This window comes from Xiphophorus hellerii, chromosome 13 (assembly GCF_003331165.1).
Source record: "Xiphophorus hellerii strain 12219 chromosome 13, Xiphophorus_hellerii-4.1, whole genome shotgun sequence".
In the NCBI taxonomy this organism is placed as follows: domain Eukaryota; kingdom Metazoa; phylum Chordata; class Actinopteri; order Cyprinodontiformes; family Poeciliidae; genus Xiphophorus; species Xiphophorus hellerii.
Window position 1 is genome coordinate 2,100,924 of NC_045684.1, and position 24,949 is coordinate 2,125,872.

Genomic DNA, 24,949 nt, shown 5'->3' on the forward strand with positions numbered 1-24,949 from the left:
GATTATTTTAGTAATCAGTTAAACTATCACTTATTCTGACAATTAATCAGATTAAAAAATGGCAGTTTCTACAGATTCTACAGGAAATAAAGGCTTCAAATATTTCATTCTGTATGACGAATCTGTCAGGGCTGCTACTAACATCTATTTTAATCAATTAATTAATTATTTGGCGATTAATCAATTATTTGAATTTAAAAATTTGAACATTCTGCAGATATTTTATCTAATCAATTAAGCCTTTTTAATACAATATTAGAAATACATTAAAAATGTTAATAAATCAATTAATTTTCTATGCATTATTTTAGTCTAAAATGCAATAACTGCATTCCTTTAGAGAACATTTGATCATTTAAAACAAATTATCTGAACAAATGATCTTTTTTTAGCTGCATCCACAGCTAAAAAAAATAATCAATCAATCAGTTAATACATTGCTGATCTGGTGACTATTTTTGAATGTGGTGAAGCTAAAACTGGAGGAATTCTGGATGGAACAGATTTACAGACAGTTTGCTTTTAATCTTAAATGCAAAATGTGTAAATAGTTTAACAGTTTTGACTTAATTACTGTAATTACAAAGCTTAACGATTGATTGATAGTTGACGATTATTTCAAATATTGATTATGATTAATCACATTAATCATTTCAGCCCTAGGAACAAGTAAATTTTTGAATCTATATTTTTTCTCCGCAGCACAAGCTGGAGGCGGCGCTGCTGGCTCTCGGTCAGTTCCAGCATGCTCTCTCTGAGCTGCAGGCCTGGCTGAGCCACACCCACACCACTCTGGACACGCAGCGGCCCGTCAGCTCCGACCCCAAGGCCATCGAAATCGAGCTGGCAAAACACCACGTATGTCTGCAACCTGCGTTGTCTTTGCTATTCAAAATTTTGATATTTGTATTTAAAGAGGCCCTAAAACAGCTGAAGAGAGAAACTGACACCTCATTATTTAAGAATGATTTTAATTGGTTTTTTTACAGTTCAATGAATAGGTCACCTTTAAACTTCTGGAAGGTTACCGATTCTGATTATTAAAATTTAAATCTCCGCGTAAACCCAGGTTTTACGTAACGACGTGCTGTCCCATCATGCCACGGTGGAGACTGTGAACAGCGCCGCCGCCGAGCTGCTGGAGTCCTCTCCGGGCGACGAGGCCAGCCACCTGCGGGATCAGCTGGACCAGCTCAACCGCAGCTGGGAGAGTCTGCTGCTGAAAACCCAGGAGCGGCAGACGCTCCTGGAGGCCGCCCTGCAGCAGGTACGCCCAGTCCACATCCAGTGAAATCACTCTGAGGAGCGCAGCAGTGAATAATCCAGACCTTCCCCTCTCCAAACCGTCTCTTTGTAGGCTGAAGGTTTCCATGGTGAGCTGGAGGAGTTCCTGCAATGGCTGAGGCGGACGGAGAGCCAGCTGTCTGCCGCCAAGCCGACCGGAGGCCTCCCAGAAACAGCCAGAGAGCAGCTACAGCAGCACATGGTAAAGCAGAGACGGATGGAAATTGATATCACTGGAACGTTTTGTCTTTTTTTAAGTGTGGTAAGATATTTGCACTAGAAACTAGACCAAAAATACTTGGTAAGATTATGTTTTTTTGCAGTGCAGGTTACCCAGGACCAGGAAATATTTTCCAGAATACACCAACAGTCACCTTGGTGTACTGTTGCTAGTTATGAAGTGCTTTCTTAAGGACTTTATAAGGCTTTTATCCTCCATTTCAGGAGGTGTTGTCTGCACAGATGCACTTTCCATATGGTCCAAATCAAACTTTAATGAGCCTCATTGTTCCAAACGGATCATTGTCCAGAAAGAGCTTCGCTCACCTGAGGCAGGTGATCATTTCATTCGTGTCGTCTGCTTCTGCAGGAGCTACAGGCTCAGCTGAACCAGCGGGCAGAACAGTACCACCACCTGCTGGATCAGGGAGAGTCCATGCTGCTGGCCCGAGGAGGAGAGGAAGCCGGACCCGGAACCACCCAGACCCAGCAGAACCTGGCCATGCTGCAGAACAAGTGGGCCAGCCTCAACACCAAGATGGACGACCGCAGGGTGAGTCTGAAGATTCAGCAGCATCTATTTGGACTGTTGTTTGTTTCTGGATGGTTTTGACTTTAAGCTTTGAAAAACCTTCCAGGGGAAGCTGGAGGAAGCCGTTTCCTTGGCAACAGGTTTTCAGACGTCCCTCCAGGACACCATGAACTGGCTGACGCAGGCCGAACAGACCCTGAACATGGCCCAACCCCCCAGCCTCATTCTGGACACGGTCCTCTTCCAGATCGATGAGCACAAGGTGAGCTAGACTAGACACAAATATTGATAAAATGTGTTTGGTAGGTACGGAAGACTGAAAATGCCCAAATCAACAATGTGTAAGAATATATATGTAACTATCTTCAGTGGTATTGTTTCATTTTTGTTAACATTTCCTTTTATTTTACAAAAATATTTGAAAGACTTTATCATTTTATTGTGTATTATTTATTGTTTATACACTATTACCACTTTTTTAAATATCCCCATGTGTATTTTGAATGTTTTCTTCTGAAATTTCTGCTTTTTAAAACAAATAAAGGCTGCATTTCTCTACTGTTCATCACGTGAGGTTCTAACACATTAGGTATACTTTAGAAAATAAAACGTCAAGGTTTATTTTGCAGTCATTTTTAATCATACAGATATCTGGGGCAACCAGATGACAGAAACGAAAGTCCAAGAGGAAGTCATTCTTAAGAGTTTTGAAGTCGTAATTACGAGAATAAGTCATAATTCAATGTTCAAAGGTTCTTTTTGGCCAATGTGTAGCACATGCACAGTTTTAAATTACAACTTTTAAATCTTGCAATTACTATTTTTATCCTCATAATTTGACTTTAAAACTCTTAATTTCGACTTCCTCCAGGGTGTGGAGGTCGGTACCTGACTTTAGATCAGTGAGAATTGCAGAAATTGCAAATTTCTTAGTTAGCACTGTTAGCATTAGTGGTTAGTGCTAGCCATTAGCAAAAACAGAAATATACACAAATATAAAAAAAAACTTTTTATGGTTTGTGGAAATTAAAACAAAATAATGAAGGAAACGACTCTAGAAGTAAAAATGTTAAAAATAATACAAATCTAAGAAAATTTTACTGGCAGATTTATAGAACCATTGAGATTATATCCTGTATAATTATTATATCCTGGACTTTGGCAGATATTTTGCTTATAATGTTATAAAATCTGCCCTTGGTTTCAGACTCGGGTTTATTTAAATTTCTTTGTCCGTCCAGGTGTTTGTGAACGAGGTGAACACCCACAGAGAGCAGGTCCTGGCTCTGGAGAAAGCGGGCTCTCAGCTTCGCTTCGCCAGTCTGAAGCAGGATGTGGTTCTGATCAAGAATCTGCTGCTCAGCGTTCAGGCCCGCTGGGACAAGCTGGTCCAGAGGTCCCTGGACCGGGGCCGACACCTGGATGAGGCCCGGAAACGAGCCAAGCAGGTAGTTTACCGACCCATGCAACAAAAAGATATACAGGAATTATTTTCAAACAAAAAAATTACATTTTGTAACTTGAAATATGCGTTTAGTTTAATTCTGTTTTAGTTTAAAGGTTAGAAATTAAATTCTAACTCTGCTCTCAGTTCCATGAGGCCTGGAGGAAACTGACGGACTGGCTGGAGGAAGCCGAGAAAAGACTCGACTCGGAGGTGGAGATCTCCAACGAGCCGGACAAGATCAAAGTTCAGCTGACCAAACACAAGGTACCACACAGAGAAACCCGATCTAAACACATTTCAGCTCCTCTGGTTTCCAGTCCAGATCTCTGCTCACCCTGAAATCTGTTTTTCTCCCTCAATCAGGAGTTTCAGAAAGCGCTGGGATCCAAGCAGCCGGTTTACGACACCACAGTGAGGTCAGGGAAGGCCATGAGGGACAAAGCTCAGCTGCCTGCAGACCAGCAGAAACTGGACCACCTGGTGGGGGAAGTCCGGGACAAGTGGGACACCGTCTGTGGGAAGAGCGTTGAAAGGTACGGAGGACGTGAAATGATCAACATTTCTTAAAACTGTCATCATATTGTGACAGAATGAGACAGATAATCTGTGAAAAGGACGACCCAACCAGAGCCAGTGGGAGATGCTTAGTGCTGTCAATCATCCTCATGTACGCGATGCTAAATGTGCTAATGTTGGAGAAACAATTTACCGTTAGAGACTTCATAATTAATTTTATTTGTTATTTCTGTTCTGTTTTATTTATTTATTTTGGATATTTAGAATATCTCCCAGTTCCAGTGTTAAATGTTCACTAGATCTTAAAGTTTATTGATCTTTGAGAATTTGAGTTTTTGCATTATTATCATGTCATTACCATGATATTACTCATTATCATTTATCGCAATAACTTCTGGGACAATTTATCGCCTAGCAGATCTAGCCATGGTAACTAGCCTGAGCATTCATTACATGCTATGCTAGCTGCAGCGTAGCAGAGAGCAAGAGGGGAGATGGGATGAGTAGCACCATACGGAGAGTGATTGACAGCACTAAGACCTGCCTCCTGGCTCTGATTGGTTGTTTGTTGTTTTCACTGGAGTATGACATGATTATCTGCCTCATAACATACATGTTATCAACAAATATGTAAAAAATGTTTTTCATAAAAGTTGCATATTCCAGGTTTAACTAAAAATCACTAAAATTGTGTTTTTCTCGTGTTTCCAGGCAGCACAAGCTGGAGGAGGCTCTGCTGTTCTCAGGTCAGTTTGCAGAAGCACTTCAGGCTTTAGTGGACTGGCTGTACCGGGTTGAGCCTCAGCTGGCTGAAGACCAGCCGGTCCACGGTGACATGGACCTGGTGTCCAACCTCATGGACGCACACAAGGTGAGTCAGGATGCTGACGCAGAAATCAGCTCCTCCTTCCTCTTTTAGAGCAGTGATTAACGCAGGTATGATCTACATTTCCAGGTTTTCCAGAAAGAACTGGGTAAACGAACCGGCAGCGTTCAGGCTCTGAAGCGGTCAGCCCGGGACCTGATGGAGACCGGCCGGGATGACACGGCGTGGGTCAAAGTTCAGCTGCAGGAGCTCAGCAACCGCTGGGACACAGTGTGTGCTCTGTCCGTCACCAAGCAGACCCGCCTCCAGCAGGCGCTCAAACAGGTACAGGAGTGTTTAAATCCAGATCTGGAGGCATAAACCTTCACCCTTTATGCTCCCTACATCAGGGGTGTACAAAGTTTTTGTCGCATGGGTCAAAATTAGTCAAAAATGAAAAATTAAATAATTTCAAGACAATACAATCTATGGTTCCTTCTGGTTTGGTATAATTAATTGGTGCAGTGATTAATCTGATTAAAATTTTGAATCACTTGACAGCACTGCTATAAATATTAACAAAAGATGGCTAAAACCAAATGCAATTCACGCTTTTTTCCCGTTTTTTTATCCAGAAAAAATGTGAGAAACATGGATAATTTTCATTTTTGTCCTCCGTCAGGCTGAGGAGTTCCGCACGGCGGTGCAGATGCTGCTGGAGTGGCTGTCGGAGGCGGAGCAGACGCTCCGTTTCCGCGGAGTTCTCCCCGAAGAGGCCGAGACGCTGCAGCCGCTGCTGCACACGCACCGCGACTTCATGGGAACGGTGGAGGAGAAGAGGGCCGACGTGAACAAGGCCGCCGGCATGGGAGAGGCCATCCTGACCGTGTGTCACCCCGACTCCATCACCACCATCAAACACTGGATCACCATCATCAGGGCGCGCTTCGAGGAGGTGACGGAGGCGCCTGGTTCTGATAACTGCCATGGTTTTATGATTTAAAACAAAAAGACTTGAGTCTGGTCACAATATGACTGAAACGATTAAGCGATTATTCAAATTATTCTAATTTGGTAATTGATTAATTGTTAACTCAAAAATGCCCATATTGTGAATAAACACATGCAGAACAGTCAGCAGTCCAAAATTGTACAAAAATCTGTACATTTTGCATTTAAACTTACCTTGAAAATGCCTGAACAAACCTTTCATTTTTTATCCGATTAATTATCAGAATATTTAATTAATCGATTACTAAAGTCGTTAGTGTCAGACCTAATTCAGAATAAGACAATGCATCTTCGCTGTACAGGTGCTGACGTGGGCCAAACAGCACGAGCAGCGGCTGGAGACGGCTCTGACGGAGGTGCTCAACAACGCCAACCTGCTGGAGGAGCTGTTGTCATGGTTACAGTGGGCCGAGACCACGCTGGTCCAGAGGGACACGGAGCCGCTTCCTCAGGACATCCCACAGCTGAAAACGCTGATCACGGAGCACCAGGTGGGCCTGCGGAGACTCAGCTGGACCTCCAGGAAGTGGAAGTGGAGATTTCCTGTTTGGGTTAAATCCCCTCTGCTGTTTCTGTGTTCCAGACGTTCATGGAGGAAATGACCCGGAAGCAGCCAGACGTGGACAAAGTGACGAAAAGCTACAAGAGGAAACCAGCGGAGCCTCCCAGCAGCCTGGCGGAGAGGAGAGGAGCTCGTATGTCACCGGTTCTCCTGTCACCACAGCTAATTTTACTGGCTGATTAATTGTCCTAGAAATATTGTCATTGGAGGCAATTAACTAGTAGCACAAAATGGCTTAATAATGCAAATTCACCCTCTCAAAGACCAATAAACTAATTTCTGAAGAACATTTATCACTGGACCTGGAAGACATTTTAAATATCCAAAATAAGCAAACCAAAAATGAATAAAATGGATTGTTTCATATCTATTCATTCTATTCATCATTGGGCAGAAACAGAAAAATCTACCAGTTAGGACTTTAGTGGGAAGAAAACAGTAAACTATTACAGTCTACTGTGTCAAATGTTTGCTGCATTTTGTGCTGCAAACACAAGAATGAATAGTTTTTATCTCTTATATTATCACAATAGTATCACAACATATTGTGATAAAACTTTAAATCCACATTGATCACCTCCAGTCGTCCCTACCGCGTTTGGTGGCGGAAAACCGAGGCTCGTCGTTGCCGTTTGTCGAGCCCGTTACTATGGAAACAAAAGGGGAGGAGTAACTTGATGTGAAGCTTTTTGTCTCTTTGGTAAAAAGATAGAGCGACACAATGACAACAAAAACTGTCGCTCTCATTTATTGATTGGTTTATTGCGACAGGCCGACCTTAATGGTTTATGATTCCCGTTAAACTTTCTGCTTCCTGTCCAGGTAAACACCAGCAGCAGCAGCCCAGCATGCAGCTCTCGGGGGGAAACCCGCGCCTCAACCAGCTCTGTGCGCGCTGGCAGCAGGTGTGGCTGCTGGCTCTGGACCGCCAGCGGAAACTCAACGACGCTCTGGACCGCCAGGAGGAGGTGACGCCTTTTTTTAAAACCGTGAACCACCTGAAGTCAGATGGATTCATTATAAAGTTAACTGGACTGGAAACCTCTGAGGATTTGGTGCAAACAGTTAAAGAGCCTTTATGTTAGAGAGAAAGCCTGAGTTCCCTCCTGCAGAATTAGATGGGAGGAAGGATTCATCTATTTCTGCCCAAAATAACTTAAATCCCTTTCAGAACATTCAGAGAAATCACATATAGAAAACCTGCAAATAAAGAAAATGACCTGATTATAATATTCCTAAATGAACATAGAAGTAAAATAAGTGTAAGCACGTTTCTAGATTGTACAATCTCTAGAATGGAGATCTACAACCTGGCTTTGTGTTTCCTATAGTAGATATTCAAGTTGTCTTTTCACCAAAGGTTATGTGAGATTTACGGCTCTAAATTAGTTTTATTTAGTAGACTGAGGCCAAAAACAACAACTCGCTTTGCAAACAGAAGGATTATTTTTCCATCTTTATTAAATTTTTAGCTGTGACTCTTAAATAAAGAGGATAGGAAGAAAACTCATCTGTCTGATTTTATTTAATAAGTTTGTTATATTTCCACATTTTATTCATTGAAATTCTATAATAGAACGACACAAATAGGGCAAGGAATAGATTGTTTATGAACCTAAAGTAAAATGTATTATGGTTCCCTTTGTTCACACTAAACCTAACCTGTAAATATTTATAACTCTTGGTAAGTAATTTTCTTTCTTGGAGCTAAAAGGGTTAAATATATAATAAGTAAAATATTTGATCCATTCGCAGCTCAAAGAATTCGCCAACTTTGACTTTGACGTGTGGAGGAAGAAGTACATGCGCTGGATGAACCACAAGAAATCCCGCGTCATGGATTTCTTCCGACGCATCGACAAGGACCAAGATGGAAAAATCACGCGGCAGGAGTTCATCGACGGCATCCTGGCCTCCAGTACGTTCCTCCAGTTCAGTTTCTGCTTCATCTTACCAAATATAAAGGAGTAAAAAAACTTGAAAATGGTGTTTCCCAGAATTTCCGACCAGTAAGCTGGAAATGTCGGCCGTGGCGGACATCTTTGATCGAGACGGAGACGGTTACATCGACTACTACGAGTTCGTGGCGGCGCTTCACCCCAACAAGGACGCCTACAGGCCGACCACCGACGCCGACAAGATAGAGGACGAGGTAACGGCGAGGCGGCAGAACAAACACGGCAGGATGAAGCCAAAGGAGCGCGGCTGAACCGGGTCTGTTTGTGTCGCTGCAGGTGACCCGCCAGGTGGCCCAGTGTAAGTGCGCCAAGCGGTTCCAGGTGGAGCAGATCGGAGAAAACAAGTACAGGGTGAGTCTCTGGGTCCGGTTCGGTCCGGATTCAGGATTACATCAAAATAAAGCACCAGAGTCCAACTGTTTTTACAGGAAAGCGCAAATAAATTTAGTTAATTTAGAGGTGGTAAAAGGTCAGAAGGTCACAGAAAAGAATCGCATTAAAACCACAAATATCCAAACATTTTACTGGGATTTTATTGGATTGACCAAATTAAAGGAATTTTATTCTTATCCGTTTTATTCTGATGCCCCTAAATAAAACCAGTCCTGTTCAAAAGGCAGCAACAAATAAACAAACAAAAAGTTAAAGTTAAATAGAAAACGACAAGCTGTAAAATAAAACGCCATTGAATCGACCTCAAGAACTTTTAGCTCGGATGTTAAAGCACCAAACGAGAGAAGTTCAATCAATCTCAAAGTTTTGCAGCATTTTTCTTTTTTAAAATGTATTTTTTGTTTGTGTGCTTTAAGTTTGCATCCAGTTTCACTGTTTGCTAATAGTCCCAGTAAAATCCCAATAAAAAGGATTAAAGTTAGAAGGTTTTAATGTGACATAAAATTCTAAAAGGTTTTTTTTGTGAGGCGTTTTGCGTCTCCAGTAACTTTGTTTTGTTTTTTTTCCCTAATGTTTGATTGCTTTCTCGGAATAAAGGGGCAGATTTTATACGATGTTTTTATTCTTCCTGCTCCCTTTCATTTTATCGATTTGTATATTTTCCTGTATTGTATGTAATTGTTTTGTTTTCAGTGAAATTAATAAATATCAAACTAAAAAACAAACTAAAGACTAACCTGTAACAACAGTTTCACTGCGTTCAGAGTAAAAACGACACGTTGATCTGCATCTTCACCTCAGGCTTTACATAACCTCTCGCTGCGTTTTTCACCTGTTTGTTTCCCACATCATGTTGGATTTGTAGGTGTTCATCTTGCCTGTGTCGACATTCCAGTCACCTGTCACTGGCAGGACTCTGCCATCACCTGGCCGTTAATGTGTGAACACGCAGCACAGAAACACTGCAGGTTTCTGAGGGAGGAGGGAGGCTGCTGACATGTCTAAATACTCCGAGGAAAACAAGAACTTCGGTTTTCATGAAATCAGGACTGGGCGATAAATCAATTTTAATAATCGAATTTTTGGTTTTTGAAGAATTAATTTTTGGAAAATCTGGATTTTTTTCACTCTTTGGTTTTAGAGTGAAATCAGCTCACCAGGGCGGCCATCTTTTTTAACTAGGGTTCGGGTTATACAACTAACAGAAGCGATTACTGAATTAAAAGCCATATTTTGAAAATATTTTCTGTCATTTGCACTTTATCTTTTAGAAAAGAAAGTGAGTAAACTTGATTAAAATCAGATCTGGTATGAAATTTTATTTTAAAATATATCGCCCAGCCCTACATGAAATCTGATGGTTTATTTTGTGTCTAAATATCAGAAAATAATAAAAATTGGTGACTTGATCATCTTGAAATTTTCTCTAAATTAATATTTTTGCAGAATTTTCTGGTTTAGTTAGATTTTTTTATAAATAATTTATGGTAAATTAGAGCAGCGCTCTTCGTCAGGAGTCGGCGTGTCTCTGTGCTGCAGCCATTAACTCCTCATCCTCATTTTCAGCTTCATCTCCTGGATCTTCATCACAACATTTTTCTCCATCATCATCCTCAGGGTGATGATATCCGGCGTCCGTCTGCAGGACGCTGGACTAACTAACGTTTCTCTGCCTGCGAGTTTGTTTCCCTCATCATCATCATCATCATGCATTCACGTTTCGCACCACTAACTTCCAGCTGGAGCTGCAGATCAGGAAGATGTTTGTCCTGTGATAAATGTTTCATTCTCGTTCTGTTTCTTCCCCCCCTGCCCTCGTGTTCCTCTGCTCCGTTTCCTGCCGGACTTTTTCTAGTTCTTCCTCGGAAACCAGGTAAAGTTTCAGCCGCTGGTGGGAGCGGACGGGTGGAAGCTGCTTCCATGTTTTCCACACAGGGAAAGCGCTTCTTCAATAATTGATTAGTTATGATTAATCTGATTAACTGTTTCAGCCCTAACATTCAATTCCTACAAGGAAACACTTTATATTGTAAGAGAAAGACTTTCAGTATTCAAGATGGAGTACTAAATACATTACTGCAAGGGAACGCAAAGGAAAATTTTCCCCATCACCCCTAGGGGGCTCTAAACTTCTACCCCTAAAATTTTTCAGCAGTCAGAGTTAAAAATGAGAAGAATAAAGAAAGAAGCAGCAGTGCTCCTTTGTGGCTGTGCAACTTGGAAGCAGTTCTCGCCGTCCGCTTGTGTTCATGCTGTGATTTGTTTGACTAATTGCACAATGCGAGGCGAGTGACAGCGACACGGCTGAAGTGCTAATTAGTGGTTGGGTGAAAATATGGCGTGCTGGAGCTGGGAAGCTGCTTGGAGAGACGTCCAGAGAAATCCTCCTGGGTTGGTTTTGCTTGAAAATGAGCTTCGCTGGGTGAATTTTTAAAAAATTAAACTTTTTTTGGGTCCATAAATTAAGGTTGATGCTTTGATTTGAGTGGCTGAAAATTGGTGCATGTGTTTTTCTCTGTGATTGCATGACTAGATCCAGTTTTGGTTTGTGGGTTTCTCTGTGTTGGATCCTGAATAAATCCATTACCAGTTCAGCTGACTGGGTTTTCCCACTCGTGTTTCCTCTCTGAACCTCCTCAGTTCGGCGACTCCCAGCAGCTGCGTCTGGTCAGGATTCTGCGCAGCACCGTGATGGTGAGAGTCGGCGGCGGCTGGATGGCTCTGGACGAGTTCCTGGTGAAGAACGATCCGTGCAGAGGTGAGTTCTGTTAGAACCCGGACGGGATTTCCACCATCGTGTTTCACGTTTACCTGTAAGAACCTGACTGGTTCTGGATCTTTACCATCTTCAGACTAAAAGCTGTTAGTTATTTGAGTTGCTTGATGCATTGTCTGGCTGAAAAGCAGCTAAAAGTTCTGAAATTGAGCAGATGGATGCAGGAAAGGAACAGAAAGTGAGTTTTTCTGCACCTGTGGTCACATTTGCTGAATTTTCTAAACATTTTGAGACTCTGTGGTTGTAGATGAAATATTCTGCTTTACAAACTGTTTATTGTGTTAAATTCAGGTTAAGGTCAAAACGATTAATCAAATTAATTGTGATTAATCGACAATTGAAATAATTGTCAACTAATTTAGTAATTAATAGTTAACTGCAGTATGTTGACTCAAAAAAAGCAATTGCTGAAATAACAATACACTTAGTGCAGTAATTAAGCCAAAACTGTACAAAAGTTTTTTATATTTTGCATTTAAGATAAAAAAAAAACCCAAACAGGACTCAAGTGACAAAGGTTTAGCTTCACTTTGTTCAAATTCTTTAATAAATAAATATGTTAAATATCTTTTGTTATCCAGTAAGGGATCAGGTGCGTCTCTGTTCAGTTCAGTTGTTGGCTTCAGGTTTTTATAGTTTTAAATGATCATATTAACAGTTTTTATCTGGACTGTGATGTTTCTAGCTGAATATTTGAACCAGTCAGGCTCTTGGATTCATGATCACGCACATTAAAGCTCTGAAATGACTTCACGCTGTCCAGCCGTCTGTCAGCAGGTGACGCAGTGAAGATCTGATCGTCTGTTCCGATCGGAACGATGTCTCTTTGTTCCCATCCTCTCCATTTGAAGTTTTATTTCCATGTACTCAGACTCTTCCCTTCCCTCTGTCTCTCTCTCCATATTTTATTAAATTAAACGGTAGTATTGCATGATGCATGGTCCTCAGTTTTTCTTCCTCTCCTCCTTCCGTTCTCCCTCCCTTTTTTCTCTCTTTCCTCAGTGAAACATCCAGGACTTAAGATTCTCCGCTCCGATTCCAGTAGCTCCATCTCATCTCGTATAGGTTGGATTTCTCTCACATTTTCTCTCAGCTGCGTGTCTCTTTTTGTTTCGTTTTTACCTGGACAGTCCCACCCAGGTGTCTTCCTTTTCTATCTCTCATCGCATCATCTTTGTCTCTTTTCTCGTTGCTGATTGTGATCTCCAGACTAACGTAATGTCTTCCCGGTTGTACTGTTTCCCCCTGCTTGGAAAAGCTCTGAAATCTTTGAATGTTGCCATTTTTTGGGGCGACAGACGCTCATCTGGATCCTTTCGTGTATCTAAAGTGTTTTTTATGCAACGTTTCCAAGAAGTATCGCCTCTGCACTGCAAAAACATAAAATCTTACAGGGTATCTTTGATCTAGTTTCTAGGTCAAATATCTTAGAACACTTGAAATGCAACGGATCTCACTTAAAAGTAACTTTTCAGCACAATGTAGGAGCTTGGCTTAAGTCAATAATTCTTTAACATTGGTGAAAAAAATACTAATTATAAGTGAAATAATCTGCCAGTGGAACAAGACATTTCTAGCATTTACCAAATATGTTAGCTTACACTACCATGATAATCCGTGCAGTACACCAGTAAGTTTATTTTAGAAGTCAAAATTAGTTAAAACGCTAATGCTAGCTTAATACTATCAGCATTATGTTGCGTTAAAGCTAACATGTTAGGTGACATTAATTTGGTTTATTCTGTAAATCAGCTTACCACTGGTGAAATAATCTGCAAGTGGAACAAGACAACGTTTGAACTCACACGTGAAATTGGCTGCAAACAGATGCGCAGCTATACAACCGAACATCTTTGAAAAGACGCTACACTCCGGAGGTTTTTCAAACCAAAAAGAACTTAACTTATTGCCAGAAACCGTCTTGGTGTTTTTTTAAAGTACTTGGGCTGTTTTTAGAAGCAGGTGAGACCTAAATGAAGAATGAAAATGTGCAAAATGTGAATTTTAGATAGTAGGTTCCTTTTAAAAAAGCTCCTATATCTTGCTGAAAAATTACTTTAAACTTAGTTTTGTTGTATTTCAAGTGTGCTAAGATACTTCCATTAGAAACAAGACCAGATTTACTTGGTAAGATTTTGTGTTTTTGCAGTGTGTGTATGTTTGTATTTGTGTTCAAAACTTTCTTCATCCCACCTCGAGCATGCAGTTATTTCACATTGTCTCTTGTGTCTCTCAGTGACAGTCACTCCTGGCTATTTCTGCTGCCGAGGTATCTACACTTTCCTCTCTGTCTTTCGCACCTTTTCATTGATCTTATAACTCCATCTGTCCGTCCAGCTGTCAGCCTCCATCGTTAACATCAGCTGTCTCACGTGTGTTCGTGTTAGGGGTGGGAAGCAACGGTTACTCCGCGTTACGATGAATGATTAAGCAATCATACGATAGTTGCAAGTTTCTTCATAAAATCTCCCTGCAAAAAGCAGAGGTACCAAAAATGTGCCTTATTGTACAGATTAAGCATCAACCTATGTCTCCAGATTATTGCCCCACCCCTACTCCATGTTTGTGTCGTTTCTAAATGTTTCTGTGCACAGATGTTGCCTTCAGTCTTGTCTCTGTGCCACATGTTTGCCTCATGCTTTCTTCACTCACAACCAAAGCAGGACCTGGCCAAGCCCTGGTCTTCTAACGCCATCTCTTAGCGATGGTTAATAACGGCTGCAAAGACAGTTTAATGTGAAAACCGCTGATTTGTTTTAGCCTGAGGAGGTGTAGTGCTTTTCTGCAGAATGCAAAAACAGCTTTATAAATATAAATTCAGTAGTTATCGATGGTTAATGGGTGAGCTGTCGTTTAAATAGAAAGGGGCGGAGCCTACGACCCGGGCGTGGCCAGGCTGGGTTTCTAACAGCGCTTGCTTCCAGAGTGGCTCCTTTAAATGTGATTGCTGGTTGGTGGGAGACAGAATTACAGGGTGCACCTGGCTGGCTGGCTTCATGTGGGGACATGATTGCAGGCTGCACCCGTCTGAACTGACCGGCCGGTTGCTCAGGACGACGGCCGTCCAAGCTCACTTTATTTCCTTTCATTTAGCTTCGATCTCCCTCCTCACTGTCTCTCTGTGGCTGGCTTCTCCGGGCTTTTTTGTTGTCTGCTGGCGCTGCTGCACCACTTTCCGTCCAAGAATGCTGCCTGAGTGTTTTAAGACGAAGGGAGAAACCCTGAACAAGCGTGACCAGCCTACAGTAAATATTTACGCTCACGCTGTGCAAACACAGAGGAGCTGGGAGGAACGTACCAATTAATCAGAGAGGAAGCTACGCAATGAAAGTGCTGCAATCATTCAGGGAACTTAGGATTTTCATTCATGTCAGAAAACTGGAGATGCTTTCAATGTTTAATTAGGTTCAGAGTTCACATCAACATCTGTTCAAGTGATTTATTGTTGTAGCAAAACCAAACTTGGTTTTTCTCAGCTGAAATAAACTTTCAGGAGCTTCATCCTGAGTTGGTGTATGTTTTCTGCGTAAAAGCAGCAATAAAAGAAGCTAATTCTGATCTCAACTTCATCATATGTTGTTGACCAATTCCTCCAAGAATTGGTCAACCCTATGATCAAAACTATTAATGCAACTAATTCAGTCATCATTTGCAAATTTTAGGTGAAGGTGCAAACTTTTCTGCAAATCTGTCTTAACGTTTTCTGTGTTTCCGTCCTTTTTGACCAATCACTGCGACTCGGCTGAATTTTGACCAATCGCTTTAGCCGTCGTCTAATTTAACTTTAAAAATGTTCAAAGCTGAACCTGCAAGATGAAAGCATGTGATGCTAAACAGTAAAAAAATATATATATTTTTTTGAGATATTCTGCAGGATTTGCTCATACTGTGTAAACAATTCACTTTGACTTGAATGATAAATATTGACTTATTATTTATACTTTCTCTTCAGGACATTATTTTATTTGTATTAGAGGTATTTGGAAATGTTATTCGCTCTTTAAATATTTACTATGTTAAAATCCTGTCTGTTAAAGGGAAGATTGTGTGTAACTATTTCAGCTTTTTTGCAGGGCTGAAATGATTAATCGTGATTATTCATTTATTGAAATAATCGTCAACTAATTTAGTAATCGATTAATTGTTAACTAGAGTATACAAATTCAAAAACATAATTTTCTGAAAGAACAGAGTAAAAGTATGTTCATTTTGAATTAAAAATGAAAAAAAACTTCTTTGTTTGTAAATATTTCACCCAGAACTCATCTGGCATTTTTAGCTTCACCTTTTGCAATCCAGTTATTAGTCAGTTAATCCACAAATTAATCACCAGATCAGCTCCTGTCTGTAAGCCGATCAGAAAGGGCTGAACTTTTCACATGTTGAGGTTGGAAGTTTTTTTTGTTGTTGTTTTTCGGTAGATGCATCCTTTGCTAGAAATGATGAAGCATTCACTAAAGGAATACCACAATGTATGGAATGTTGTGGTTAAATGAAGAAATTGCAGAATATGCCACTTTTTTTCATCCAATTAATCAATAATCATCAGAATAATTGATAGAATAATAGATTACCAACACAATTGGTTGTTGCAACCCTACTTTTTTTAAGACCATGTTATGGCAACACTAAAGCTTAAAAAATTGCAACTTTGACCATAATCTTTTCAAAACGCGCTGCAAAATCAATCAATTTATGCTACAGCAATCACAAAAAACATGGCAACATCCTAGAAGGACTGGGTTGTATATGTATGACTAGTTAAGACTTCTCCACAAAGGTTTAGAAGTTTGTTTCCCATAAAGCATGAAGGATGGGGGAAGAGTAGGAGGAAGTATGTGAGACAGTGGTGAGGTGTGCGGTCTGAGAGACAGAAGGATTATAATGTTTGCAGATGACATTGTGATGTAACAGTAACTGCAGAAGGGAAGGAGAAAGTGTAAGTAGGATGGAGACTAGTGTTTCTGGAGGTTTACAGATGTTCTATGATGAATAGAAGACAGTAGGTGGCGCTGGAGAGGTTCAGGTTTTCCTTTTCAAAGCTTAAGAAGCAGCAATAACAGTGTGTCTCCACGGCCGGTTGGCTTTTGTTGCGAATATTGAATTTATTCTCCTTCCTTTGCACTTGCACAACTTCACTTTCCTCCTCACAACCTTTAACCTCATGACCTCCTGACCTTTCCACTGCTCCAAACACGCACTCTGCTCATGCGCACTCTCAAATGAAACCGCACCGACTGTGATGTCTGCAGCCAAGGAAGCACCGACTCTCTCTCCCTGACTCTGCTCACTGCCTCTGCTGCCCCCTGCTGGAGGAGCAAAGATAAACCAAAAACAACAGAAAAACTGACGATTTGTTTCTGCTCTCTCTGTGTTCGTCTCATTCTGCAGCCCGAGGTCGCACCAACCTGGAGCTCAGGGAGAAGTTCATCCTTCCTGAAGGAGCGTCTCAGGGCCTGGCTGCGTTCCGCTCTCGGGGTCGACGCTCCAAACCGGGCTCACGCAATGCTTCGCCAACCCGTTCGTCGTCCTCGGCTTCCCACAGCGGCGCCTCGCTCCCGTCGGCTCCCTCCACACCTGCCACACCGACGGCTTCGGCTTCATCTAGGGTACAATTTTCTGTCTTATGACCGCTAAATCAGGTCATTCTTAAAAAGTCTTAAATTCACACATCTAAAATTAAGGCCTCAAGATTATAAAATCATTTAAAAAGGTAAGTTAGCCTCTAATACGTTAATTATAGGTCTTAAATTTGGCCTTGGCTATTTGATCTCATATTTTGTGTATTTTTTCTTGGGGACTTTTGTGACAACTTCATTGCGCTCTAACTTAAGACGCTAGCGCACTACTAACTTTCCCGTCCTAGGTAGCTAGCATGTTTTTTTTTTTGCACATATCATTGAAAAGTGTCACCAGTTGGTTGGACAAAGTTGCATAGATATAGGTCTGAAATTTACTTCATAATGGTCTTGAAAAGGCTTTAAAACGTCTTAAATTGGAGTTGGTGAAACCCTGTAAATATGCCACATCGTGAGAAAGCAAGAAAAACCTTCCAAATGTCGCATGTGAAGTCTCAAACTCATAAAATGTGGTCTTGAGTATTATTTTTAAAAGTGATATGTTTTATTTGCTGGCCATTTTTTATAGTTTTGTCATCAACAACGGGGTTCTCAAGAGTTTTGTGCTAATATTTCTTAAAGATTCAAGGAAGGAGCTAGAAAGTTTCTACTAATTCTGGAAGCCATCGTCTCTGACAATTTTATTTGAACTTTGAATTCCGATCAACGCAGCGACAAAATATAAGGCCTGGCTATAATTTTGTTTTTTACAAAATAGTCAATGTTTATGAAAATAAATTCATAATATGATATTTATTTATTTATTATGAGTTTATTTTCATATGACTTTATTCTTGTTATTTATTTATTTTGATAATTTTTTCTTGGTATAGCTCTAATACTCCGTTATATTTTGCCAAGTACGTTTTAATTTCTTGGATGGCTGTTTTTTTACTTAGTAAAAATACGTTGGTTCCCACATTGGTTCTGCTCTTGAGTCCAGGTTTTGAGCCTGACTGCAGGTGGTTCTGTGTGTATTTTATGTTACATGTTTATCGTCATCCTCTTCTTGTTGAAATCACCACATCCTTGACTGTAAAGTTTTATGTTTGTTCTTTGTGTTTTTTCTGTTGTTTTTTATTTTATTTTTTATTTTTTTGCCTTCTCTCCTGTTTTCAACCCTGCTAACATCCCATCAAAAAAAAACCTTCCTGCATCGCCTGGTTCTCTGTTTGATTTTAAAAAAAATTATAACCATTTCTGCTGAACTGCTCTTACACAACAACACCCTGCGCTGCCCTCCAAACCTCCTCCTCCATAACCCGCTCCCTCCTCTTCCTCCTACGCTGCTTGGCTCTGCTCCCTCCTTTCCTTCCCTTCTTCCCTTCAGTCCTCCCTCACTCACTCGCGTGACTATGCCAAGCCCTGGCTTGCACACAGTAAAACTCCAACGCCATCCAAGTGCCACTGCTGCCCAGACTTCGGTCACAACCACAGCGCTCCTGGGCACGAGGTAACGCACTCACCTCCAACCTACCCACTCGCCTCCCCACCCTGACCTCTGACCCCTGACCCTTCTGAGCGAGCTACTGCACTAACACTGCGGCTATAAAAAAATAATTGGGAAAAACTTAAATCAAGCAATTAAAGTAGTCTGATTTTGTTGTTTGTTGGAGGAAAGGGATGTTATTCATTTTAGGTCCAAAACTTTAAATAATTTTGCACAGAAGTTGTACAAATTTATTCTGTTACAAGAAAAAGTTTTGAATCACTTTCTTTAAAAATATTTGCTATATTCAGCCAAGTTTAATAAATTAAATAAAATCTGTTTGAAAGTCAGTTTTTCTAGTTAAAGCCTCTAAATATATGTGGCTCTACTTATTATAAAAGCTTGGTTATAAAAACGCAATCAAGAAAATTATGTTAATAAGCATTTTTACCCTGATTAAAAGTAAATAGTTTTGACATACCAGATTTGTATCATTCGTGAATTGCAGTTTGGGGCCACACAAAATCACTCCAATGGCCACCAATGGCCCCTGGGCCGCACTTTGGACACCCCTGCTTTAAAGGTTGTTTGTGTTGAAATTCAAAGTAAATCCTAATAGGGTGAAAACTAGCTGGGCTGCAGCATCAATGGAAAAACAGCCTTCACTGTCCTGCAGAGAGGAAATTCAGGTATACATAAAAAGTTCTTACACTATATATAAAAAAATAAGACTAATAATAATAGTAGTCATAATAAACTGTACAAAACTAAAACAAAAAATATTGTGCAGTTATTAGAAATAGGAATATCGGACTATTTCCAATTGAGTCTGATCACTTTTCCAAAAATGTACTTAAAGTGGATGTACAATAATATTGTTCTAGAAATAATATAAACCGGTTGTTCAGAGACTAGCAGAAATATTGTTGTGACAGCTAAAAATTGTTATATAAAAATAAACATTTCACCTCAATAATTTAATTTAGAAATAAATCATTTTTATTTTGATTATTAATAAGTCAATATATTTCTGTTGTGATTTATTTTATTTGCTGTGTAAATACCTTTATAGCATAAATTTTTAGAATATTTTTTGTTGCTGCCACAATTTAACTGGGTGAGAATTTGGAAATTGGGGAAAATTGATTTAGGCATTAAATAACCTGGAGCAGGTTAACAAATTGGTCTCATAATGTCCCTGACGGTGATGCAGTTTAGAAAATTTTGTTTTGTAGGCTTTTTTCCAAACAGAAAATTGGAAATTAAAAATAATAATTTAAAAGAAATCTGAATAATTAATTCTATCAGCCACTTAACTATTTAAATGATTCAAATAGTGATTTTTCCTCAGAAATATTTGTCTAGTTTTCATGTAGTACATGAATTAAACACCTTCCACTGTTCGACTGTAGCATTGTGTTCAAGTGTAACTGTGTTTGTGTGTATGTGTTTTAGATCTGTCCGTGTTGTTGTTTTTTGTTTCTGTGTCAAACTGTTGACCCGGTTTTAAAATGGCTGCTCGGTCAGCTAACCTGAGGTCATTCCTGTGTTGTCCTGCAGGGGGCGGCGTCTGGCTCCAAACTGAAGAGGCCGACGTTTCACTCGAGTCGAGGCTCGCTGACTGGAGAGAACGGAGGAACGGCGCCCAGCAGCAAACGCACAGGTGAGTTCACTGCAAAAACACAAAATTTGACCAAGTACGTTTATATAGTTTCCAGTTAATATATCTTACTGCACTTGAAATAAGACAGAACTAACTGAAAAGTAATTGTTCAGCAAGACACAGGAGCCTGTTTTAGGTCAATAATTCCTTAATATTGATAAATTGTACTAGTTCCACTGGCAGATTATTTTACTGGTAACATGGGAAAATGTTGTAAATGGAACTAATACAATTTATCAATATTAATAAGTTACTGACTTAAAACAAGCTCTTTAATTGCAAGTTAGTTCAAGTGTACTGAAATATTGGCATAAGAATACTTAGTAGTATTTTGTATTTTTGCAGTGTTTACACTTGTTCTGATTCTTTGAAGGAATGCATAAAATCCTGAAATATATGCAAATACAAAAACAGGAAATCTTCTAGTGCAAATATCTTAGTACATTCAAATTAGATAAATAACTTTGCAGCAAGATATAGCAGCTTGTTTTAAGTCAATAATTCCTTAATATTTGTTTTAAAAAATATTATTTCCACTGGCAGATTATTTCACTTATATATAAGTGAAAAAGGTATCCACCTTATTCCGAGCCCCCATGAGGCTTTGCGTGATTTATGGGCTCGACTTCCGCCGCAAACCGGAACCGCCATTTGTTTACATGTTAGCAACTCGCTAACCGGCTTTCGTCAGAACTTTTAGGCTGTAAAATATGTGGGAACACCAGCTATCAAAGCTTAAATGTGACAATATTGTTTTACCGCAACCTACAGCTATTGCGGGGAGGGATGGCAACTTGAAGATATGGCCGCATTTCTTCAAGTCGCACTAGCATAGTTAGCTACCCGCACTAGCATAGTTAGCTACCCACACTAGCATAGTTAGCTACCCGCATTACCATAGTTAGCTACCCGCACTAGCATAGTTAGCTACCCACACTAGCATAGTTAGCTACTTCACTGACTCAGTTGCTTCGGATGCAGAAGCGGCTTTTCTTCCGTTGGCTTTTTATCCATACAATGAAATGAGCACATAAAACATTTTGGGTTCTCTGTTCAGGTTTAGAATTTTTAGCCAAATTCTTTTTATTTGCTTATCTGTCGGTAGGCGATGAAAACTACCGCTTTTGTTTTGGGAGCCCGTTCAAAACACACCTGCTGCAGCCACAAACTAAACGTGGTCTGATTATTAGAGCGCAGTCACGAACAGCACAAGTTACCCGAGCTCCACAAGAGCATCTTACGACACTTTCCATTGTCAAGTTGCTCTCTATAACAAGTTAATGTGCGATTCGGTTCGGTTCTAGTCCAGTATTGCGGTCTGAAGCGCAGCAGCTGCGGTCATTTCGCAGCTGATTTGCAGCGACACTCAGGAGAACCTCGAGGTTCTGTTTGTGATGGACTAAATAATCCCAGATATTTTATTTTGTCTTATAAATAAATTTTACTGGCCCAATCATAATGATTAAGACTCAGATCATGAACTTTATTACTTTTTAAATTCAAAGTAAAAATAAAATTCACATCACACCAAGCTAATATTATGTAGTTCTGGTGTTTTATACTAAACCTGCAGCTCAGATCTCTGACCAGCTTCTCTGCTTTTCTCTTTATTACTGTCAGATCTTCAGAGAAACGAGCTGCTAGCAGCGCTGCTAATTCACGTCATTCCCTTACAAAACTTAACGATGGTGTTCCTGTCACTCCCTGTGATTAAACTCACAATTACGATCCTCTGTACTGAGCAGCTCTCTGATAGCAGACCGTGTGTCCTTAAACAAGTTTGACTAAATATTGTATTATAACCGATAAGAGAGATGTAACTTCTATCATGAATATAGATTTGCAACCCTACAAATTACAGTGAAATATTGCTACTTCCGGTGGGTGCCAGAAGCAAGACCTATAATCGTTTCCCCAGTAAGCCTCCCAGGAATAAATAAGGTGGATAGCGTTTTTTCTTTGCTATGAGCAAAATAATCTCAGTGGAACTAATCCTTTTTACAAATATTAAGGAGTTGTTGGCTCTTATATTTTGCTGCAAAGTTAGTTTTGTTTTATTTCAAGTGTACTAAGATATTTGCACAAGAAACTAGACCAAAAATGCTTGGTTGACTGGGTTTCAGTTCCACGCCGGCTAACAGCTAACTCTCTCCATCAGATCCAAAGCGAGGGGCGGCGACGGCCAGCGGTCCAACCAGCCGCGCTGGCAGCAGAGCGGGCAGCCGGGCCAGCAGTCGCCGTGGCAGCGACGCCTCTGACGCCTCGGAGCTTCAGGACTCACGCTCCGTCTGCTCCGATACTTCAGACACGCCAAGGCGGCCCGGCAGCGCCGCTAAACCCTCAAAGATCCCAACTATATCAAAGAAGGCTCCCAGCCCCAAGACGCCAGGGTCTGCGAAGAAGTAAACCAGCTGAAGAATCGATCGGTGTTCTTGTTCTTATTATTCATCCAGACGGCTGGTGTGAAAATCCTGCACTATAGGTGATGTTTTTCCAGGGAATGAAGGAGATGGCGATCCGAGTAAATCTCCCTCTCACTCCTTCCCAAGTCTTGAAGACATGCACAAGAGGAGAAGGTCTCTGGACCAGAATCCGAGGGGTCAGCGAGAACTTTTCCCCCCTTTAAGACCCCGGTTTGCCTTCCAGTCTCCTCTTCTCAAACATGATGCTGCCTTACTTTATGTTACACACGTTGTCGTGATCACATGTCCAGCTTTCTAACTGAAAGCTGGACATGTTAGCTTTACGGGCACACTCGGACCGTAGAGCGCGGGGCGCGGTGCTGCGCGGATCGGGGCACGCCGCCAACGCCGCAGCTACACAAACAGAAAAAGAATTGTGGGAGAATTATTTTTACTTGTGGTCCAGATGCCTCAAGGATGCGTCAACAGAGAAAATATGCAACGACTGCCATGTCTGTCGCTTGGCGAGAAAACCGTCACCTCAGCAGTGGCGGAGCTGAGGAAACGCTGTCTGACGCACACACACACTTCCTGTGAGGATCGGTGGAGGTGGTGACTCCGCCCAACCGCTGGAACGCTCCTGTCAGCCCCAAGCGTGCATTTCAGCAAAGGGCGGTGTGGTTTCTTTTTCTCCTTTTTTACACAAAAATCACAAGCTAGCAATAGAAAGGACTATTTTTACGGTGACAACTAACAGCACATAACTGACAATATACGACATGCGTAACCTTAACATGATGTTAACAACCGTGTTCGCAAGAGTTCGACAACCAGCATGCACTAATCCTCTGCCGCTGTGTTGCCCTTAGTGACCCCGCTGCACTGTTACAGGAAGCAGCAGAGGTCATTGACTTGAGTCACTGTATGCAAAATTTTACTTTGCAAATGTTTTCTGATTAATTTATGAACCAGTTGGTCTTTTTTGTTGTTTAGCTTGAAAGACAGATTTATTTATTTTCAGTTTTTTGTCATATCACCGTCGGCAGAGAGTGATTTAGTATTATGGTTAAAGAAATTATGAATTTTTTGTACCGAGAAGATGCCCACTCCGCTTTTTTTTGTTGACATGGTTTGTGTGTAAAAGCCTGTTTCTAGTCTGCTATTGTAACATTACATTGCTCATTGGGGCGCCCTCTAGTGGCAGTCTTGTTGTTAAATTTTCTTTATCGCTAACAACTACATTTTCCTGACCAAAGGGGTTTGCCCTTCATGTGTAGAGATGAACCACAGATATGAATGACAACGTCTCTTCTAGGTTTTTTCCTCAAAAGTCCTGTTGCTGACAGGGCCACGTTGTCTAAGTGTTTTCTCAAATTAAGAGATGAAGTTTATGGAAACTAATGAAATAACATCAAGAAGACATCTTAAGGTTGATTTTTATTTATTTATTGTCTCTCTGAGGGGGAGTGATGGGGAAATGATTACTCCACCTTTTTGATGCTGCAGTCCTCTCAGTGTGATGAAGTCAACATGGAGGGAGGAGGGGGTGTTACAGGGAGTCACTTGTGTAAAATTAAAACAATAAACTAAAATTATAAACTTTTTTTCTGTTTTTGTATTAAAAAAGTATGCTTGCAATAAAACTACCTCTAGTCTTGTTTTTTCTTTGATTCAACACTCATCAAACTTTTAGAGTTTTAGAAATTAAAGTCCTGAAGATAAAAATCTAATGGAAACAGGTGTGGCAACAAAATGGCTGCACCAATAAACACATTCAAAACTGTTCTTATAATTGATGATGCAGTTCTTATAATTATAATTCTTATAATATTCTCTACATGGTGCACAGTGCCCAATGGTTCCAACATCAGGAAACTGTGACCCATGTCAAACTCCAAGTACCAGTATGAACCCATTGGAATAACTTAAAAAACACAAATACTCGAGACTCCTTTTAAAAACGCCAATTTTAAGACTAAAGGCCAGAACTAGTATCTACAGTTTTCTTTCTCCAGGGAAAAAAGTGGCGATCCTGGATCTTCTGCTTTGCGAACACCAGCCAATAGCAGGTCAATTAGCATTGTGTAAGGTATTTCATTTTCCCAAGATGGATTTTTCTATCAATTCTTTTAATGTAAAAAAATCCATGAATACCGAACCACAAATAGGCAGGGATCAACGGTAATTCTGTTAAATGTGTTGGCAACTGCCTGGTAACTATCATGCCACTTTCTGGTGCCCATTTTGAATAAGTCATTAGTATTATTAAGTTAGGGACTTTTTCTTGGTGCAAAATGGGTTTTAGATATTACAAAAAAGTTTTTAAAATTGGAC

General features: G+C 40.5%; 1 protein-coding gene across 18 annotated transcripts in view; it reads left to right on the forward strand.

Annotated features, from left to right (window-relative positions):
• The window catches only part of macf1a (microtubule actin crosslinking factor 1a), a 212,946-nt gene extending 188,685 nt beyond the window's left edge, over nucleotides 1-24,261 (forward strand). For 12 of the 18 annotated variants that reach the window (XM_032580101.1, XM_032580102.1, XM_032580103.1 and 9 more), the window contains 25 exons: nucleotides 703-858; nucleotides 1,070-1,267; nucleotides 1,358-1,486; nucleotides 1,874-2,056; nucleotides 2,142-2,297; nucleotides 3,277-3,483; nucleotides 3,627-3,746; nucleotides 3,846-4,015; nucleotides 4,710-4,869; nucleotides 4,954-5,148; nucleotides 5,486-5,758; nucleotides 6,117-6,305; nucleotides 6,398-6,509; nucleotides 7,199-7,344; nucleotides 8,132-8,294; nucleotides 8,374-8,528; nucleotides 8,611-8,685; nucleotides 10,583-10,600; nucleotides 11,368-11,485; nucleotides 12,506-12,568; nucleotides 13,740-13,772; nucleotides 16,895-17,112; nucleotides 18,452-18,574; nucleotides 20,111-20,213; nucleotides 22,372-24,261. In XM_032580101.1, the coding sequence (XP_032435992.1) occupies nucleotides 703-858; nucleotides 1,070-1,267; nucleotides 1,358-1,486; nucleotides 1,874-2,056; nucleotides 2,142-2,297; nucleotides 3,277-3,483; nucleotides 3,627-3,746; nucleotides 3,846-4,015; nucleotides 4,710-4,869; nucleotides 4,954-5,148; nucleotides 5,486-5,758; nucleotides 6,117-6,305; nucleotides 6,398-6,509; nucleotides 7,199-7,344; nucleotides 8,132-8,294; nucleotides 8,374-8,528; nucleotides 8,611-8,685; nucleotides 10,583-10,600; nucleotides 11,368-11,485; nucleotides 12,506-12,568; nucleotides 13,740-13,772; nucleotides 16,895-17,112; nucleotides 18,452-18,574; nucleotides 20,111-20,213; nucleotides 22,372-22,619 (3,711 nt within the window). In that variant the 3' untranslated portion in view covers nucleotides 22,620-24,261. The remainder of the gene's footprint in view (nucleotides 1-702; nucleotides 859-1,069; nucleotides 1,268-1,357; nucleotides 1,487-1,873; nucleotides 2,057-2,141; nucleotides 2,298-3,276; nucleotides 3,484-3,626; nucleotides 3,747-3,845; nucleotides 4,016-4,709; nucleotides 4,870-4,953; nucleotides 5,149-5,485; nucleotides 5,759-6,116; nucleotides 6,306-6,397; nucleotides 6,510-7,198; nucleotides 7,345-8,131; nucleotides 8,295-8,373; nucleotides 8,529-8,610; nucleotides 8,686-10,582; nucleotides 10,601-11,367; nucleotides 11,486-12,505; nucleotides 12,569-13,739; nucleotides 13,773-16,894; nucleotides 17,113-18,451; nucleotides 18,575-20,110; nucleotides 20,214-22,371) is intronic. The other 6 variants (XM_032580094.1, XM_032580090.1, XM_032580089.1 and 3 more) reach the window with 6 other exon arrangements.
• Nucleotides 24,262-24,949: the final 688 nt, after the last annotated feature.